This window comes from Prionailurus bengalensis, chromosome E4 (genome assembly GCF_016509475.1).
Source record: "Prionailurus bengalensis isolate Pbe53 chromosome E4, Fcat_Pben_1.1_paternal_pri, whole genome shotgun sequence".
In the NCBI taxonomy this organism is placed as follows: Eukaryota; Metazoa; Chordata; class Mammalia; order Carnivora; family Felidae; genus Prionailurus; species Prionailurus bengalensis.
Window position 1 is genome coordinate 2,110,895 of NC_057360.1, and position 19,748 is coordinate 2,130,642.

The 19,748-nt window shown below is 52.5% G+C and overlaps 1 protein-coding gene across 1 annotated transcript in view; it reads right to left on the bottom strand.

Annotated features, from left to right (window-relative positions):
* ACBD3 (acyl-CoA binding domain containing 3) overlaps window positions 1–3,201 on the bottom strand; it is a 33,915-nt gene extending 30,714 nt beyond the window's left edge. The window contains exon 1 of the mRNA XM_043568570.1: window positions 2,848–3,201. Within this exon, the coding sequence (XP_043424505.1) occupies window positions 2,848–3,133 (286 nt within the window). The 5' untranslated portion in view covers window positions 3,134–3,201. The remainder of the gene's footprint in view (window positions 1–2,847) is intronic.
* Between the last annotated feature and the right edge of the window lie 16,547 nt (window positions 3,202–19,748).

Below are 19,748 nucleotides of genomic sequence, written 5' to 3' on the forward strand. Positions count from 1 at the left end.
TGCATAAAATTAAGACAGTAGGTAGTTGACATACTGGGTCCGGTTACTGGCTTGTGACCACAGTGACAGGGGTGGAATGAGAAATGGGGTCTGTGACTCCCAATCCAAGTTATTTTCAACAGATATCCACACTCTCAAGGTTCCTATTTATTCCACAGCAGAAGATAAAATGGAATGTCATTTCTAATTCTTGTTGAGATTCTAGTACAAAACCACAAAACAGTGATCTATCAGAAAACGTTGCAGGACGCTTGGGTGGCTCAGTCGGTTACAGTGTCTGACCTTGGCTCAGGTCATGGTCTCATGGTTCATGAGTTCGAGTCCCCGCATCAGGCTCTCTGCTGTCAGTATGCAGCCTGCTTTGGATCCTCTGTCTCCCTCGCTCTCTGCCCCTTCCCCGCTCGCACTCTCCCTCTCAAAACTGAACAAACCTTTAAAAATTTTTTTAAAGAAAACCTTGCAAAACTGACAAAAATGCCAAGCACCGCGCTGGGATTACACGTTAAAACAAAGGCAGCAACAGTTGACTCACCCATAATTCTGACTGCTTTCAGACGCCCCCCACCAGGTGTCTCCTATCCTAACAGCCTCATCATTGCTGACCACGAAGTGATCTACACAGAAAGGTAACTTTAACTGCCATGTTATTTCTCCTTTTAAGTATTTGAATGCCGCTTTGAGAGCTTAACTTAGGAACTAAAAGAACCATACCTATCAATGTAGCTTTTATTCTCCAAGGTCACTGGTAACTAGGCCCCCAAATTACAGGTTCCTCAAGGACTCCTACTACTCAACAAGAATGTTAAAAGAATGTTAGCTTTAGGGGCGCCTGGGTGGCGCAGTCGGTTAAGCGTCCGACTTCAGCCAGGTCACGATCTCGCGGTCCGTGAGTTCGAGCCCCGCGTCGGGCTCTGGGCTGATGGCTCGGAGCCTGGAGCCTGTTTCCGATTCTGTGTCTCCCTCTCTCTCTGCCCCTCCCCCGTTCATGCTCTATCTCTCTCTGTCCCAAAAATAAATAAATGTTGAAAAAAAAAATTAAAAAAAAAAAAAGAATGTTAGCTTTAGACCAAGTCTTATGTCGGAGACGTCAAATATCATCATCTAATCCAGCTGTATACACACACACACACACACACACACACACACACAGAAACTGAGTCTGGAAAAGTTAACTGCCTAGGAATTTACATGGTAAATAGAATCCGGGGGCTTCCCGACCCCCGAAACAATGCCAAATTTACTGCAGGTTATACAGTGTTTTAATCTTACAAAGAAAATATTACTATTTTCAAATAAGACAGGCTCAGAAGATTGTTACCTTTTTTTTGTTGTTGGTCATGTGGCCAAAGCTAGGATTAAAAGTTGGCCCTTTCCTAGTCTCAAATACCTTTGTGCTACAATATACTTGAAGCTTATTGAACATTTGGAAAAGTCAAGTTCCAAAAATAAAAGTTTGAAGTAAAATGTAGTTATAGAGGAGTTGTATAGGAGCCACCAGATTTTTATCTAAGTGGTAATCTATCACCACCATAGGAAACACGAAATTCAAGCCAGTGACCTAAGACCCATTAGCCATTACAATTCCCCACGCTGGCCAGTGCGCAGAGGGCTGAACTCAATGTGCAAGCACCATGAACATTTCAAGGGTAAGCTTTTTAATTAAAAAAAAAAAATGCAATGAATGTGGAATAACCAAATGTTCTAGAAAACTTATAAAACGCTTCCATTAGTTTGCACAAAGTTATGCCCAGAGAAAACAAGTAACTTCTGAACGTATCCCTACCACGAACTACACAACTTCAGCTACTCAAGTATGTCCTGCCCTCCAAAAGGAACTCCCTCTGGGAAAAGTGTCATAAATATGCTGTTCTGGAATGTACCCGAAACCTAGCAACCACTTTTAAAGTTGCATTCGGCCGCGGATCCGCCCCACAAGATCTAAATATCTCTAAGAATCAAACTAACAGGCGTCTCATCAGTCTTTCCCACTGAAAAGATCATGTGATTGGTATCGCCACCAGTGAATCACCCAAAAAAGGAGAAAGAAAAAAAAAAAAAAAAAAAACAACCCACACACCACAATCCTGCTCCAAGACAAGAGACGTCTTACAATTAATTGTGCGAGAAACAGAGGGTACTTGTAGGCCTTAACTGAGAACTCACTCTTGCACATTGCTTCCCAGTACAATTTTAACCATCTAGAAGTTACTAGAACACTGAGGGCACCCCTTCCTTTTAGAGGTGGACGAGCCGGAGGGGACGCATTAGCTTAATACTTCCTCGCGGCCACATCAAAACCGCCAGGTGTGCAAGTCCTATTCGAGTTGATGGTTCCCCGGAAAGACTGCAAAGGGAAAGTAAGGAACCGATGGGAAGGTATCTTCCTCCCCAGAAAAGGGGTAAAAATCGGGGGAACCTGGTGTGCCAAGCCACAGGAAGCAAGAAAAGGAATACGACCGTTAAAAAAAAGCAAAGCAAAACAAAACGAAACCAAGACCAACCGCAAACAAAAAACCATCCCAGAACGGGATCCTCTAGGAGAGAAAACGGCTCATTCTTCCACCCCGGCCCGTGGAAACCCGAGAAGCTGAATCAGGTCAAACGTCCTGGTAACCTCGGGGAGGCAGGACCAGGACCGCAACACCCAGGTTCCGGGCCCGTCGGAGGTGTGTGACCCAGCGGCCCAGAGGGGGCAGACAAACTTCGGGGACCCCCCCCCCCCAAGGACGCAGCCTGCTCGGGTCGCCGCGGCCCGGGCGGGCCAGGCGGGCACTGGCCCCGTCACGCTCGGGCCCCGGGCGGACTCCGCGGGGCGGCCGAGGCGGGGGTGCGGCCGGGCCGGCTCACCTTTGAAGAAGCGCAGCGCCAGGCCGTACAGCTCCTCCAGGCCGAAGCCCCAGCGCTGCTCCAGCCGCCGCGCCTCCTCCGCCGCGCCCCCGGCCGCCGCCTCCCCGGGCTCCGGCTGCTGCCCTGCGGGGCCCGGCCCCCGGCCCGCCCCGGGAGGAGAGGGCGGCGGCAGCGGCGGCGGCAGCAGCGGGGCGCCCTCCGCGCCGGGCCGCTCCTCCGGGTCCGGGCTCAGCGTGAGGCCGTCGACCGAGACCTCGAGCCGCTCTGCGTTCAGCACCGCCGCCATCTCCGGCTGCTGCGCCTCCTCGGCGGGGGACAGGCGGCGGCCACGTATCGACTTCCTGCTGACCTCTGACCCTCGGCGACGCCGGAACTTCCGCCGCTGAGAAGGATCTCAGGCTCCGCGAGAGGGGCTGAGGCCCGCGCCCCGCCCCTCCGCGACCCCCAGGTCCGCTGGCCCCGCCCCGGCCAGCCCCGACCCGCCCCCCCGGCCCGCGTCCGCCCGCGGGCGTCGTCCTCCCCCCCCCGCCCGCCCCAGCTCCTTCAGCACGGCGGTCAGGGCCCCGCGGGGCGGGGTCGCGGGGGAACGGCGGAGCCAGCGAGGCCCGCGGGGCTCGGGTCGGAGATGGGGGTGGGGGTCGCGGAGGGGAGGTGCCTAGGGGGCCGGAGTCGTGGAAGGGGTGGGGCCCGCGGGGGCTGACGCCGCAGTGGGGCGGGGGTCACGGAGGGGCGGGGCCAGCGGGGCCCTCGGGGTTCCGGTCGGAGGGGGGCGCGGGTCACGGAGGGGCGGGGCCCGCGGGGCTGTGGTCGCGGAGGGGCGGGGCCACTGGGGGCGGGGCCAGAGGAACTGGGGTCGCCGACGGGAGAGCTGGGGTGACTGCGGGCACGTGTCCTGCCCTACCGGCCGAGACTCCTCCCGTCCGCGGGGTCGTGTGCTTCCCACAACCGCCCCCCACTCTGCTTTGGTCTCCACGCAAACCGAAGGAAATGCTGAGCCAATGCCTTTTTTTAAGGGGTAACTGAGGCTGCAGAAAGTTCCTGGGCTCCTGTGAGGTTGTATTAAATTGGTAGACGCTGGTTTTGCAGGACCGGGAGCTCCTACGATTTGTGGGGCCCCTATTAAAAAAAATACCCAAGGGGCTCCTGGGGGGGCTCGGCTGGTTAAGCATCTAACTTGGTTTTGGCTCAGGTCATGATCTAGTGAGTTCGAGACTCCGCCTACACGCTGGCTGTCAGTGAGGAGCCTGCTTGGGATTCTCTGTCCCTCACCCTCTGTCTCTCCCCTGCTCATTCATTCTCTCTCTCTCTGTCTCAAAATAAGTAAACTTAAAAAAAAAAACCCTTCTTTAAAAAAATCCAAAAATTATGTAGGTAAATACGTTTAGAAAGAGAGATCACAAATGACACTTTGATAAGTTGAAAAAAGCCACAAGCATCACACACGACCGTAAAATATTTGTTACCTTCCTGACACACTTCTACAGGGTGTCCAAAAGTCCAGAAACACAGTTTATTTTTTTTAAAGATTGAAAATGCCCTTGGCAGCATTGTGCATATTTACCTGTGTGTCTAGACTTTATGGGCACCATTTATGATAATTTTCCCCACATTTTCAGGCTGCATACTTTCTTTTTTTTTTTAATTTTTTTTTTAACGTTTATTTATTTTTGGGACAGAGAGAGACAGAGCATGAACGGGGGAGGGGCAGAGAGAGAGGGAGACACAGAATGGGAAGCAGGCTCCAGGCTCTGAGCCGTCAGCACAGAGCCTGACGCGGGGCTCGAACTCACCGACCGCGAGATCGTGACCTGAGCTGAAGTCGGACACTTAACCGACTGAGCCACCCAGGTGCCCCAAGGCCACATACTTTCAATTACCTTTTCCTGTGACATTTTGTAATAGTTTCTATAAAGAAAATAGAAAGGTCAGTCTTATTCTCAGCATGGTGATCAAAAACTTTTTATTAGGGGACCCCTGGGTGGCTCATGGCTCAATTGATTAAGTGTCTGACTTCGACTCAGGTCATGACCTCAGAGCTGGTGGGTTCGAGCCCCAACCTGTCAGCACAGAGCCTGGAACCTGCTTCTGATTCTGTGCCTCCCTCTTTCTCTCTGACCCTCCCCTACTCGCGCTGTCTCTCAAAAATAAATATTTTTTTAAAAAAACTTTTTATTCGGAGGGAAGGAAAAATAAGATAAAAACAGAGAGGGAGGCAAACCATAAGAAACTTTTAAATACAGAGAACAAACCGGGGGTTGATGGGGTGGGGAAAATGGGTGATGGGCATTGAGAAGGCCCCTTGTTGGGATGAACCCTGGGTGTCATTTGCGATGAATCACTGGGTTCTACTCCTGAAGCCAAGACTGTACTGTATGTTAACTATCTTGAGAATGAAAAATAAAGTCGTAGATACTTTGACAGGCCAAAAAAAAAAAAGTGTATTATTGTTTATGTTTTAGTTTCCCGCGTCATTACTGTTATTAGTGTGTAGTGTATTGTTTTAAAGATTATTGTCAAATTTGGAAAAACCTGTATCGAGTTTCTTTCACATCTGAGCTCTAATATTTCAGGGATGTTTGGCGGCTTGAATGGCATTTTGCGTATGGTTTTTGGTGGATTCCCAGTGTTTTTCAGAACAAGATTTGTCTGCTCCGTTAAGACAGGTTCTGATTCATTAAGATAAACAAAACATGTGACTTCAACTACAGACAGATTCGTTGTAGTAAGAAAGAGTAGGAGTTTGTATCCCGTAAACCCAAGAATTCTAATATGTTCCATTATTTTTTTTCAATTTTTTAAACTCGTGAACCACAAGATCATAACCTGAGCCAAAATCGGACGCTCGAGCGACTAAGCCACCCAGGCGCCCCTTATTATTATTTTTTTAATGTTTATTTTGAGAGAGCGATTGAGTGCAATCAGGGGAGGGGCAGAGAGAGAAGAGAAAGAGAATCCCAAGCAGGCTCAGCATTCAGCACAGAGCCCGTCACGGGGCTCAAACCCACGAACCGTGAGATCGTGAGCCACCCAGGCGCCCCTTATTATTATTTTTTTAATGTTTATTTTGAGAGAGCGATTGAGTGCAATCAGGGGAGGGCAGAGAGAGAAGAGAAAGAGAATCCCAAGCAGGCTCAGCATTCAGCACAGAGCCCATCACGGGGCTCAAACCCACGAACCGTGAGATCGCGACCTGAGCTGAAACCGAGAGTTGCACACGCTTAACTGACTGAGCCCCCCAGGCGCCCTGGTTGGGCATTTGAGATTAGGCATTGAGAGACTTGATTCTTCCACCAATAATTTTTTCCTCTTGACGGTTGCAAGGATTTCCTGTGGACCAGTTTCTCATTTCCTTTCACATCTTGTCCCTCCCCCCCCGCCTCGGTCCCCCACTGCCCATGTATTTTCTGTGCCAGGTGTCACAGAGCTCCTCTGCCCCCTGGCCCTGCACGCTTGTGACACGGTGCTGGCTGAGTTGACATTACGGGCAGTAGGTGTATTTCAGAAAGCCGTTCCTACAGCCACCGTGAGCACTGATTTAACAGAGCTCCAGTTAAAGGTATCCCTTAATCATCGTCCCCAGGTCCCCAGAAAGTCCCATTCCTGAACCCTCTAACGCGGAGGAGTGACAGAGGGAAGGGAGGACGCAAAGAGACAGTGGGCTTACGTATCTTGTTTTAGAAACTTCGACAGAAGCTTTGGACCAGGCGAAAATACCGCAGCGGCCTTGGAAGGGCCTGTGTGCGCGCGGGCTTAGGAACGAGCTTCGTTCGTTGATGGTGAAGCCGCCTCTAGTCGTAGGGGACTCTCATTCTGCTACTCTGAGCCCCAGTGACTTGTTTCCACTTAGCCTGGATCTTTATTCGTATTACATATTACATATTTATTCGCATTCATATTACATGGCCAAAGCGCCAAGAAGTCCCAACTGTATTTCCTTGATGTGCTAGGCTCACTGCTCCAGCCTGAGTATCCAGTAACTGTCACGTGATGAGTAAATAGAATTCTTCTTGGAAATACAGATTCCGTCTTCTGAGTTTTCTGCGATAAGCATTCCTTTCGTAACCTGAAAAAAAAAAATTTTTTTTTAACAAGTATAAATAGGGGCGCCTGGGTGGCTCAATCGGTTAGGCATCGGACTTCGGCTCAGGTCAGGATCTCCGGGTTTGTGAGATCGAGCCCCGCGTCGGGCTCCGTGCCGTCCGCACGGAGCCTGCTCTGGATTCTCTGTTCCCATCTCTCTTTCTGCCCCCCTCCCCCGGCACTCGCTCTTTCTCACTTTCTCTCAAAAATAAACATAAAAAAAAAAAGATTAAAAAAAAAACAGTATAAGCATTAAAACCTATAGAACATACCTAGGAAGATGGACAGGTAAAATCTGATAAACTAATCATTGACTTTTTTTTTTTTACTGTTTTGGAGTTTAACATATTGAATAATCTTTTTTATGTTTATTTATTTTGAGAGAGAGAGAGCATGGGGTAGAGAGAGGGAGGCATAGAATCCCAAGCAGGCTTTTTTTTTCTTTCAAAAAAAATTTTTAATGTTTATTTTTGAGAGGGAGAGACAGAGTGTGAGCGGGGCGGGGGGGGGGGGGGGGCAGGGACAGAGAGAGAAGGAGACACAGAATCCGAAGCAGGCTCCAGGCTCCGAGCTGTCAGCCCAGAGCCCAACATGGGGCTCGATCCCACAAACCATGAGATCATGACCTGAGCCAAAATCAGGAGTCAGACACCCAGCCAACTGAGCCGCCCAGGGGTCCCAGTTTTACCATTTCTGAGATTCTTTTAGAAGTTTCCTCCCTCAGATCAACGTTTCCCTCTGTTCCCTCCGCACGGTATTCACCTTCTCTGCGAAATGTTATTAGATTCCCAGAGACTGAGTTCAACTCCGTGCGTTTCCTGCTTTCTCTGTGATAATCAGTACTCCATAAATGTTGCGCTTGAGTCGCACAGAACGCTTTAGTGGGGATAATTATTTTGTACTCCTTGACTGCAAGCACAGGGAGGGCCAAGGTCATGCCTCTGGAGCCCCACAGCCCCTGTCACAGGATAGAAGCGTTTTATGAGGCTTGCGAGGTTGTTAGCTTGAATTGGTTGTTACCGCCTTCAGATCTGCGCCTGCCCTTGGCGCTGGATGACCCTGACCGGAGGCTGCCTCCTTGAGGAGGGACATGTGCTCTAAGTTTGCAACAGTCGCCCCAGCCAGTCGTGAGGGACACCGTCCTTGCTCTGATGGATCATTTTGCACCAATATCTTTTTACAGTGGTACCTGCGTGGCCACCATGGGCATGTATTCGTGTTTGTAACTCCCTAATACAGAAGAAAGAAAATGGCATCCTGCCTGGAGGGTTTGAAGAGAGAATTCTGATTGATCATTGATAATTCTTTTTTTTTTTAATTTTTTTTAACGTTTATTTATTTTTGAGACAGAGAGAGACAGAGCATGAATGGGGGAGGGTCAGAGAGAGGGAGACACAGAATCTGAAACAGGCTCCAGGCTCTGAGCTGTCAGCACCGAGCCCGACGCGGGGCTCGAACTCACGGACAGCGAGATCATGACCCAAGTTGAAGTCAGCCGCTCAACCGACTGAGCCACCCAGGCACCCCATCGTTGATAATTCTTTAAAAAAAATTTTTAAAAAAAAATTTTTTTTTTCAACGTTTATTTATTTTTGGGACAGAGAGAGACAGAGCATGAATGGGGGAGGGGCAGAGAGAGAGGGAGACAGAATCGGAAACAGGCTCCAGGCTCTGAGCCATCAGCCCAGAGCCCGACGCGGGACTCGAACTCGCTGACCGCGAGATCGTGACCTGGCTGAAGCCGGACGCTTAACCGACTGCGCCACCCAGGCGCCCCTAAAAAAATTTTTTTTAATGTTTACTTATTTTTGAGAGAGAGTCAGCGTGAGCGGCGGAGGGGCAGAGAGAGAGAAAGAGACACAGAATCCGAAGGAGGCTCCAGGCTCTGAGCCATCAGCACAGAGCCCGATGCGGGGCTCGAACTCACGAACCATGAGATCATGACCTGAGCCGAAGTCGGATGCTTAATGGACGGAGCCACCCAGGTGCCCCTCGATCTGTCAGTTTTTAGATGTTGTGACCTTAGACTCACTTTCCGGACCTCTGTCTCTTTACCTGGAAAAAAGTCAAAATTGTTCTGGGCTGTCAGCCTAGAGCCTGCATCGGATCCTCTGTCCGCCTCTCTCTGCTCCTCCCCTACTCTCTCTTTTAAAAATAAGTAAAAATAAATATATTTTTTAAAGTATGTGCTTTTAGGAGCACCTGCGTGGCTCAGTCGGTTGAATGTCCGACTTCGGCTCAGGTCATGATCTCATGGCCTGTGAGTTCGAGCCCCGTGTCGGGCTCTGTGCCGACAGTTCAGAGCCTGGAGCCTGCTTCGGATTCTGTGTCTCCCTCTCTCTCTGCCCCTCCCCTGCTCATGCTCCGTCTCCCTCTGTCTCTCAGAAATAAATGTTTAGGGGCGCCTGGGTGGCGCAGTCGGTTAAGCGTCCGACTTCAGCCAGGTCACGATCTCGCGGTCCGTGAGTTCGAGCCCCGCGTCAGGCTCTGGGCTGATGGCTCAGAGCCTGGAGCCTGTTTCCGATTCTGTGTCTCCCCCTCTCTCTGCCCCTCCCCCGTTCATGCTCTGTCTCTCTCTGTCCCAAAAATAAATAAACGTTGAAAAAAAAATCCTTTAAAAAAAGAAATAAATGTTTAAAAAAATTTTTTTTAAGTATGTGTTTTTAAAAACAAATCTCCCATAATCCCATTACTGAGATCTTTGCTTAAAATTTTTTTTTCTAACATTTATTTATTTTTTCTTCAACGTTTTTTTAATTTATTTATTTTTGGGACAGAGAGAGACAGAGCATGAACGGGGGAGGGGCAGAGAGAGAGGGAGACACAGAATCGGAAACAGGCTCCAGACTCTGAGCCATCAGCCCAGAGCCTGACGCGGGGCTCGAACTCCCGGACCGCGAGATCGTGACCTGGCTGAAGTCGGACGCTTAATCGACTGCGCCACCCAGGCGCCCCTGATAATTCTTTAAAAAAATTTTTTTAATGTTTACTTATTTTTGAGAGAGAGTCAGCGTGAGCGGCGGAGGGGCAGAGAGAGAGAAAGAGACACAGAATCCGAAGGAGGCTCCAGGCTCTGAGCCATCAGCACAGAGCCCGATGCGGGGCTCGAACTCACGAACCGTGAGATCATGACCTGAGCTGAAGTCGGACGCTTAGTGGACGGAGCCACCCAGGTGCCCCTCGATCTGTCAGTTTTTAGATGTTGTGACCTTAGACTCACTTTCCGGACCTCTGTCTCTTTACCTGGAAAAAAGTCAAAATTGTTCTGGGCTGTCAGCCTAGAGCCTGCATCGGATCCTCTGTCCGCCTCTCTCTGCTCCTCCCCTACTCTCTCTTTTAAAAATAAATAAAAATAAATATATTTTTTAAAGTATGTGCTTTTAGGAGCACCTGCGTGGCTCAGTCGGTTGAATGTCCGACTTCGGCTCAGGTCATGATCTCATGGCCTGTGAGTTCGAGCCCCGTGTCGGGCTCTGTGCCGACAGTTCAGAGCCTGGAGCCTGCTTCGGATTCTGTGTCTCCCTCTCTCTCTGCCCCTCCCCTGCTCATGCTCCGTCTCCCTCTGTCTCTCAGAAATAAATGTTTAAAAAAAAATTTTTAAGTATGTATTTTTAAAAACAAATCTCCCATAATCCCATTACTGAGATCTTTGCTTAAAATTTTTTTTTCTAACATTTATTTATTTTTTCTTCAACTTTTTTTTTTTTTTTTTTTTTTTGGGACAGAGAGAGAGCATGAGCGGGGGAGGGGCAGAGAGAGAGGGAGACACAGAATCGGAAACAGGCTCCAGGCTCAGAGCCATCAGCCCAGAGCTCGACGCGGGGCTCGAACTCACCGACCGCGAGATCGTGACCTGGCTGAAGTCAGACGCTTAACCGACTGCGCCACCCAGGCGCCCCTAACATTTATTTATTTTTGAGAGACAGAGCACGAGCCGGGGAGGGGCAGAGAGAGAGGGAGATCCAGAATCCGAAGCAGGCTCCGGGCTCCGAGCTGTGGGCACAGAGCCCGATGCGGGGCTCGAACTCACGAACAGGGAGATCATGACCTGAGCTGAAGTCTGACACTTAACTGTCTGAGCCACCTAGGCAGCCCCCCATTACTGAGATCTAACCAGTGTTAGCAATGTGGGGTACATTCTTCCCGTCTTGCAAATGCTAAATCCATATAATAATAATAATGATGATGATGGTGGTGATGATGGTAATGATAATAGTAATAAATAGTTATTACGAAGTAGTACCCCCCACTGACAGTAGGAAGAAGCTGGTTAGGAGAGGAGGCCCTTGATTCAAGGACCTGTTAAAAAGCTGCTCAGACTAATGCTGAAACTTCAGGGCCCCGCAGCCCCACCTGCTGGCCGGAGGCGGGAGCGCGGTGGCAGGTGGACTCCCTGCGCTCCCGTCCTCTCCGGGCTGCGGACTCAGCCCTGCGGCCCCAGCCCCGCGGCCCCGTGGCCACCGCCTAGGTGGCGCAGGAGGTTGGGGGCGTCGGTGGCGACGGCCTCTGTGGCTCCGCCTGGGCTCCGCAGAGCCAGAATAAAGGCCGGGGCTCTGCGCGGAGGGGCGGGGGCGAGACACCGAGCACGGTGACACTTCCCCTAAATGAAGGATGTGAAAACCCAGAGCCCATCAGCCATGCTGGAGGAAGGACCGAATTATCTTTCCTTTCTCTCCACAGGACATTGTTATCGCCTGGAGACAAGGGACATGCAGCCAAAAGAAAAGTCGGAAGAAAAATAAGCGAAGAGGTGTCTCAGGAAGTCAAGCGACAGGAATGACAGCCACGATTCCCGTGTCATTTGAATTTTGCCCTACGGGTCAGCTCTTTTTAACATTTGCGAGTCATCGGGGTGTCATTTCTCTTTCTAAGTAAACACTCGTTTGGTGCCTCATTGTCTATTCTTTGTGCTAAAGAACTCCCCTTCAGGGGTGGCTCCTTCGATTAAGCGTCTGACTCCTGGTTTCGGCTCAGGTCACGATCTCACGGTTCGTGAGTTCGAGTCCTGCGTCGGGCTCTGCGCTGACGGTGCAGAACCTGCTTGGGATCCTCTCTCTCCCTCTCTCTCATTCTCTCCTTCCCAAAATACATAAATAAACTTTTTAAAAAAAAATGCTGTTTGAAATAAGTCCCCTTGTTCCTATATTAAAACGAGGAAACTGGGGGATGCCTGGAGGGCTCAACGGGTAGAGCATGTGACTTGAGATCTCGGGGTCGTGAGTTTGAGCCCCACGCTGGGTGTAGAGATTACTTAAATAAATTAAAATTTTGACTCAATCAGTAAAATGAGGAAACTGAGTCACAGAGCCGGTGGAGAAGTCTCCGTGTGTGGTCAGGTCTGTCCGACTCCTCAGCCTGAAGGGCTGGCTGTGTCTCCAGCCCCGGTCGGCCTGTACCCCCGGAGTCTTAGCGGCCTGCGGGGCCCCTGCATTCAGCCAACTAACACTGCTAACAGCTTCTCGGGGCTCCGAACGTCCCTGCCACAGAGCCTAAGCCGCCACCAGCCGTCGCTCTCCCTGCGCAGAGCGGATCATGGGTGTTGCTCAAGGCGATGCGTCCTTGCAAGACCTTGGTTGTCCACAGACACCCCGGCCCTGGAACCGCCATCTGGATAAACAGCCCCCCCGGGATATTCACGATGGTCGGTGAATTTATTTCGCACATACCATGCCCCAAGCACTTCCCGTGCCTTGCCTCATCTAGTCCTCAAAGTCTCGTGAAGTAGGTATTATGAACCCATTTCACGGAAGAGGAAACAGAGGGTCAGGGAGATTTATAATAATAGGACGAAGGCAGGCGAGTATGGTTACTAAATATGCTAGACCCTAGAGCCGGTCCGTACAATTCTGGAGCCCGTTCTCCCACCATTCTCGCTGTGTGATCTCGAGCATGTTAAATAACCACTCTGGGCCTCAGTGGCACAGCCACAAAGTGACAATAATCGTACCTTACCAGGCGTGTGTCAACACACACAACCACACTGGCACAATAAATTCTTCGTAAATGTCTGTTCTTTTAATATCACTTTTTTGTAATGTTTCTTTATTGACTTTTAGACAGAGAGAGAGAGAATCCCAAGCAGGCTCCACGCTGTCAGCACAGAGCTCCATTCGGGGCTCGAACCCACGAACCATGAGATCGTGACCTGAGCCGAAGTCGGACGCTTAACTGACTGACCCACCCGGGCGCCCCTACACCATAAGGGACAAGGGGGATATATACATCCACTAAGTGGAATTTAGTACCTGGCTGGCTCAGTCAGTGGTGCGTGCAACTCTTGATCTTGGGGTTGCAAGGACACATCCCCAGGATCCGCTCTGCGGAGGGAGAGTAACAGTCACTTACTACATGCACAGGACAGAGCAAGGGGCTGGTGGCAACTTCCCCAAATTATTGCCGTAATTGAGATATTCACTCAACGAATATTTAGCGGGCAATATATTTCGGGCGCAGACAGACGTGGTCCTGTTCTGATGAGCCTGGAGGTCCGAGGGCCGTGGATCTCAACCTTACGAGACCCCAAGCGTCTTATAAAATGGATCATTTTTAGTATCCCGTTTACTATCTGAAAAAAAAAAAAATCCCGAGGTAAAAGAACATATCTGCACAATCATTTTTGCGCCGGGTCTTAAATGTTCTATGAAACAGAAAGGCAGGCAGAGCTTCTGGTAACAGAACTCTGTACGTTTAAGCGTGACTTCCGGGGTAACAGCCAAGCGGGCCAGGGTTTCATCCGTGCATGGAAACGCCTGGAAAGCATCTGCCACGAAAGCAGCCGGATCGCGGGGGGCTGCGGTCGGTGATAGGATTTTTGAAATTGCGAACAACTCGAGAGAAATTAGCGTCGGCGTCGATACCGCCCCGGAAATTTTAGCGTGGGTTCAAAGTGTGCAAACCGCTCACCGTGTTCATTGGTCAAATTCAGGTCCTGGGCTCGGATGGATCGCCGACTGGCCTGTGGTCTCCACGGCTGTCCAGCCGCAGGAAGTGAGAGTCTGGGGGAAGGATCTGAGCCTGGCAGGACAGACATCCTAGTGTCCCCAGCCCCGCCCACGGATCCCCACCCGCCCAGGCTGCTTGTCCCCCAAGGCCGAGAAAAACAGAAACGCCTGTGAGGCTTCAGAGGCAGAACCTCCGAAGAACAGCCCTGGTCACACCGCATATCTTCAAACAGCAGGATGTCCTGATATCCAGGAAAATGTGGTGAGCGAGCCCCCGGAGCAGGGACCTGGGGGCTGTCTTCTAGGTGTCAGACTGCAGGATTCCGGCAGACATCAGGGTGATAATCAAATAAAATCTCCGTTATAAAGGACCTTAAAATAAGTACCAAGAGTGTCCCCGCGGCACAGGGCTGTCGTATATCAGGATCATCTGTTTATTTGAAAAGGAATTTTTTAGGCTGTCTGGGAGGCAGGGCTGTGGGAACAGACAGTCTTTGCCCATTCTTTTTTTTTTTTTTTTTTTTTTTTATTTAAAAAAAAATTTTTTTTTCAACATTTATTTATCCTTGGGACAGAGAGAGACAGAGCATGAACGGGGAAGGGGCAGAGAGAGAGGGAGACACAGAATCGGAAACAGGCTCCAGGCTCCGAGCCATCAGCCCAGAGCCTGACGCGGGACTCGAACTCACGGGCTGCGAGATCGTGACCTGGCTGAAGTCGGACGCTTAACCGACTGCGCCACCCAGGCGCCCCCTTTTTTTTTTTTTAATGTGTTTAGTTTTGAGAGAGAGAGAGACAGAGCATGAGTGGGGGAGGAGCAGAGAGCGAGGGAGACACAGAATCGGAAACAGGCTCCAGGTTCTGAGCTGTCAGTGCAGAGCCCGACGCGGGGCTCGAACTCACGAACCGCGAGATCGTGACCTGAGATGAAGTCGGACGCTCAGCCAACTGAGCCACCCGGAGGAGCCATACTGGATCCAAAGTCCCCACAGCTCTGCTGACCCACCCACTGTCCCCACCTCGCGCCCCACCTTCCTGGATTTCCTGCAGAGAAGGATCCTCCCGGCTCTGGGAGAAGCTTCGCAGCGGTTTCTCCTTGTCCGCGGAGGAGAAATGCAGGTGAGGGCAGCAAGCGGCCTCTGGGGCAGCTTCTCTGGGGAGTCCTCCAACTGACTGATGGATTTTTAAAGCAGCATTTATTGGTGGACCCCCCCCACCCCAGATTTAATAAGTGAGTGCAACCTATAACCTTCCTTATCTAAAAATAAGCAGAGTTAATATTTTGGGAGATGCCCCCTCCCGAAGCTTTTCTGCGAATATACGTGTGCGTATTTTCTTTGTAGAAACTGGTGTATTTCCCGTATTGTGTTGTCACGAACATTGCTTTTCCCACTCAGCAATATATTGTTCGCTCATGGCGATAAATGCCATTTCACAACACAATTTCTTTTTCCTCTTTTAATGTTTTTTAAATTTATTTTTGACAGAGAGAGAGAGAGCGAGCGAGCGAGCATGAGCAAGGGAGGGGCAGAGAGAGTGGGAGACACAGAATCAAGTCCAGCCTTGGCCGGTAAGCCCCTTGGGTGAGCGAGGCCTGAGTCAGTTATTCCGTCCCATCCCCAAAGCCCCAATTTCTTTACCTGTGAAATAAGTGATGTCCACACAACTGGATATTACCCAGCCATAAAAGGGAACGGAGTAGGAGACACGTTAGGTGAGCCTTGGAAATGTTGCACCAAATGGAAGAAGCCGGTCGCGAAAGGTCACACGTGATATGAAATACCCAGAAGAGGCAAGTCGGCAGAGAAAGACAACAGACCGGCCGGTGGTTGTTAGAGGCTGGGGGAGGGAAAGAGCGGGACTGGGGAGTGGGCCCGGGGTGGGGGGGGCGGTGTCTCCTCGGGGCCAAGGACACCACGTGTCCAGACGCAGGTGACCGCGGACGGCTGCACGTGTACAAAGCGTCACTGTTTCGGATGCTCAGAAGTGGTTAATTTCATGCTGCGTGAATATCACCTCCATGAAAGCAGGGCAATAAACGGGCCGATGAATGTAGTTACCACCCCGGGGCTGCTTCGGGGCTTCGAGTAGAGAATGTTCCAGCAGGGACCGCAGTGAGTACAGAGCTCAGCACAAGGGGACGCAATCAGTGGCTGCTGTCACAGATCACCGCCCAGGGCGATCCTGGAGCCCCCACCCCACCTGCTGTCACCTCCCCCCCCCCATCTCTCCCCTGCCTCCTACCTCATACTCTGGACCTGCTGTCCCCAGGGCCTGCTGCGGGCTGTCCCTGCCCAGGTGGCCACGGCCACCACCACCCGGGAGTCGTTATCCAGTGTGGCCTTCTCCCTGGGGGGCCCTGCCCTGCGTTCAAGAGCATCGGCTCCGCACACCCCCTCCTCCTTCCCACTGTTTCTTTGTAGCACCTCTAATAAGCCATGTGGGTATGCCGTGCTAAATTGTTGTATCATCAATCGCTTATTTTGTTTCTTCTCTTTCCTCTCCATCAGAACGCGAGCGCTGTGTTCACTCATGGTCTTCCCAGCGCCAGGCTCTAGGCAGGCACACGGGGGACACCGTGAGATCATGACCTGAGCCGGAATCGAGAGTCGGATGCTCAACCGACCGAGCCACCCAGGCGCCCCATGATCCGCCTGTATTCTTACGAGGACTTTAACCAGCTGTCAGCACTGGGCTTAGGCTACAGGCTTGAGTGCTGCTCTATACAGAGAGAGGTAGGGTCACCCGGGTGGCTCGCTCCGTTGAGCGTCCGACTTCGGCTCAGGCCATGACCTGGTTCACAAGTTCGAGCCCCGCGTTGGGCTCTGTGCTGACAGCTCAGAGCCTGGAGCCTGCTGCAGCTTCTGTGTCTCCTTCTCTCTCTCTCTCTCTCTCTCTGCCCCTCCTCTGCTCACGCTCTGTCTCTGTCTCTCTCAAAAATACATAAATGTTAACAAGTTTTTTTTAAAAATAAAACTAAATTAAGTAAGTAAAGATTTTGGACTAAAAGCTCAACGTATTGAGTCCTAAGGATTTTGAGGCCTCGGATGAAAATGCACCTGCAACACAGGTAGCTAGGAGGTGGCTGTCTGGGCAGTCGAGGGCCGCCTCTGTCCACTGCACACTGCAGCCTTGTTGTATGAAGTGACACGGGCCTGGGGCATCGCTCAGGGCCGGCCACAGAGCCTCAGACGTGGAGGCGGGGCGGGGGGAGGGGCAGGGGGGGAAGGGAGGGAAGATTCTGGAAAATGAGGAGGGGCAGGCAGCGATCCTAGCAACAGGAAGGAGGGGCCGGGGGCCAAAGGACTTGGTGCAAAAGAAAAACCCACTGGGTGTCTGGCCACCTCTGTCTGTCCCTTCTGTCCCTGCAACTCCCAACACATCACTCACTCTTCTCCCATTTCCTGTACCTGTGGGGACAGACAGCCTGAGGGCCGTTCTGGGTCAGGAGGCCCCCGCACGGTGTGTTCCAAGTGGCCAGACTCTGCGGTAAAGAAAAAATTTAGCAGGACACTTGTGAAAAGTGGAAAGGCAGACTTTATTCGGGACAATCTTTTTTTTTTTTTTTTTTTTTGTAATAGCTTTATTTTTGAGAAGAGAGCACGCATGGGAGAGGGGCAGACAGAGAGGGAGCCATAGAATCCACAGCAGGCTCCAGCCTCCGAGCTGTCAGCACAGAGCCGGACGCGGGGCTCGAACTCGTGAACTGCGAGATCATGACCTGAGCCGGAGTCGGACACTTAACTGACTGAGCCACTCAGACTCCCCGGGACGATCTTGATACAATGGACTCTTGCAGAGGAGGGACAGAGATCGGTCTCATCTGGGAACACCGCACGGGCAAGTGGGGGTACAGCCAACGAGCAGGTGGGGCAGTGCAGGAAAGATTACTGAAAGGTCATTACTAAAATTACATTGAATTATAGCAGGGGGCGGGGTGCGGGGGGGTTCTGGCTGAAATGACCCAACAGGATCCTTGTCGGAGGCAGGCCAAGGGGGCCAGAGATCACCTGGGGACAGTGGAGAACATCGGGGCACAAGGCGGGGAGGGAGGGCGTGTTCCTGCCAAACTGACCCAGCAGCGTCCTTTCTAACACTGGGTTTTTACCCAGAAGTTTCCAGATGGGGCTGGGAGAAGGTTCAGGGGCCAGACTAAAGCGTGGCCCAGCAAAGAATCCTTGTTGCCCGGCAAGGTCCCGGGGCAGGTCCAGAGTCCCTCGTGGGACCCGGTGAGACTCAAACCAGCACCCCTGCAAGCATACCCCGGGCGGGGATAGCGTGTTGACTTGGGGTCTCCAAGCCAGGGAGGGCAGCAGAGTTGGGGCGCAGCCTGCAGTCAGGGTTTTAAAGTCATTCTCCTTTCACACGTGGGGAAACTGAGGCCCCAGGAGGGGCAGGCCTTGTCCAAGGCCCTGCCTTTCTGGCCTCCACCACTTACCCCAAACCCCCCACCCCCAGGGAAATGACAGATTTTCCTCCCAGATAAGGGCCCCTCACGCCCCAGGTGTGGCCGATCCGATCCGCTTGCTAATTCTCCACCCTCATCACCCTCCGGGGCTTCACAAGTACCCGTCACTGACCACTTCCTGCAGCCTCCAAGGCTTCAAAACTGCGAGAAACTTCCTATGGCCCCGAGAACGTTTCATCCCACCAGCGCCTTTCATCGGAGCCTTTGAAAATGCCCCGAGAAGCTTCCAGCCTCAGAGAACCTCCAGGAAGAAGGTGGCAGGCGGGTACCGCTGCGCCCATTTCCCTGCTGGCAACACGGAGGCTGGGGGGGGGGGCGGCTGTCAGTCACCCCAGCTGAGCCCCCCCACCACCACCCGGGTCAGTTCCTCGCGACATAGACGTACAGGGGCTGACAGAGACCCCATGGAGCCTTCTAGAAAGAGACGGTGAACCTCACGGTTGCTCTTGCACGGATACCCCCCCTCCCCGTGTCCTCTGTCTCAGCGATCCTCACCGCGGCACCCTCGGGGGCTCACGGCCCTCGTGCACCCTTTGAGCTGGCCCCAGAGCACCCCTCGCCCCCCACCCCGCACACCTGGGGTCCTGCCCCACGGGGAGCTCGCAGGCCAGGTGGGCGCCCAGGTGAACACAGCTGAGGACACACTGCAGGGCAGCTGGTGGGACGTGACAGACGGGCGGGGGGGGGTGGGGTGGGCAGAGCCGGAGAGAGCGCACAGGGTCCCTCCAGCACCGCCGTCGGGGTCATCGGGACCCCCAGGGCCGTGTTCCGGTGCGTGTTCATTACCGCGCGTGTTGGCCCGGACTTCCGGCTTGGAGAGCCCTCTCTTGCCCTTGGCCGGCACTTCCGGCCAAGGAAGCCCCCCCTGGTGGGTAAGCCCCTCTGCTCCCCCAGACACTGCAGCCCGAGAAAAGCAAAGCTTTGAGGGGTGGGGGCCTGCCCCGGATCCGACAAGTGATAAGGGACTGACTGAAGACAAGTCTGAGAATCGGTGCTTCCTGTCGGAGTTCCTGGACCCCGAGACGGCAGGACCTGCCCGAGCTCACTCACGAGGGACGCTGCGGACCCCCGCCTGTTATTCATGATGAACCGTGCCCTGAGCCTCTGCGGGTTCCAGATACTGCGTTGGGGGCGGAAAGGGGGGACAAGCCAGACCCAGCCTCTGAGGGTCCCCAGGGAGGGCAGGCAGGTGCTGGCGATCCGGGTCAGGTGTAGCGGGCAGGAGGGCCGGGAGGACCCCGCAGAAGCCCTCCCCACCCCACCCCCCAGCCGGTCTGGGGGCCAGGGCTCCTTCTGGGGGTTGACACCCACACTTCGTGGGGACAGAGCGCCAAGCCGTCCTCCCCAGGCCTGGAGCTGGGGTGGCTGTGTGGACGAGGCCATGTGCGTGGGGAGGACACGGAGCTGGGCTC